The sequence below is a fragment of the Pteropus medius genome, unplaced genomic scaffold, assembly GCF_902729225.1.
Source record: "Pteropus medius unplaced genomic scaffold, Ma_sr-lr_union100, whole genome shotgun sequence".
Lineage (NCBI taxonomy): Eukaryota > Metazoa > Chordata > Mammalia > Chiroptera > Pteropodidae > Pteropus > Pteropus medius.
Genome location: NW_024349800.1, coordinates 803,312 through 803,729, shown reverse-complemented (window position 1 = coordinate 803,729; position 418 = coordinate 803,312). Strand labels below are relative to the sequence as shown.

Below are 418 nucleotides of genomic sequence, written 5' to 3'. Positions count from 1 at the left end.
AAAAACCACACACAGAACAAGATAGAGAGCCAAACACCAATTCATGTCAATTAAAAATGCACACACTCAAGGTAACAAAATACCACTTGTAAAACACAAGCAAAGAAAACATCCACACAGAACAGAATCGATGTCTGCCTGTAGTGAGGGAGCAGAGATAGGGGAATAAACCAGCCAATAAAATAAGAGCAGGACCATGCAGACACCAAGATAATAGTGTGTTATTAGTTAAGGAGTGTACTTAACTCTTAGCTTCTGAGGTCTAGCTGAAAAAACAAAAAGAATCCCATACTTAGGCCCCTTTCCAAGCAGGAACCCCATCAGACCAGACGGGGGAGGGGGAGGAGGAGCGGAGACTTCCTGCACTCAGCGGAGGCAGGGCGGGACTACACCCAGCCAATCCAGAGGTCATACCTCT

The 418-nt window shown here is 45.7% G+C and overlaps 1 protein-coding gene across 2 annotated transcripts in view; it reads right to left on the bottom strand.

The window, feature by feature from the left end:
* The window catches only part of FBLN2 (fibulin 2), a 96,936-nt gene that overhangs the window by 72,636 nt on the left and 23,882 nt on the right, over nucleotides 1-418 (bottom strand). Inside the window, exon 1 of one of the 2 annotated variants that reach the window (XM_039886586.1) lies at nucleotides 246-345. The exons of the other annotated variant lie outside the window; for it this stretch is intronic. Coding sequence (XP_039742520.1) covers nucleotides 246-321 — 76 coding nt within the window. The 5' untranslated portion in view covers nucleotides 322-345. Of the gene's footprint in view, nucleotides 1-245; nucleotides 346-418 lie in introns of those variants that run through there. 2 annotated transcript variants of the gene reach the window in all.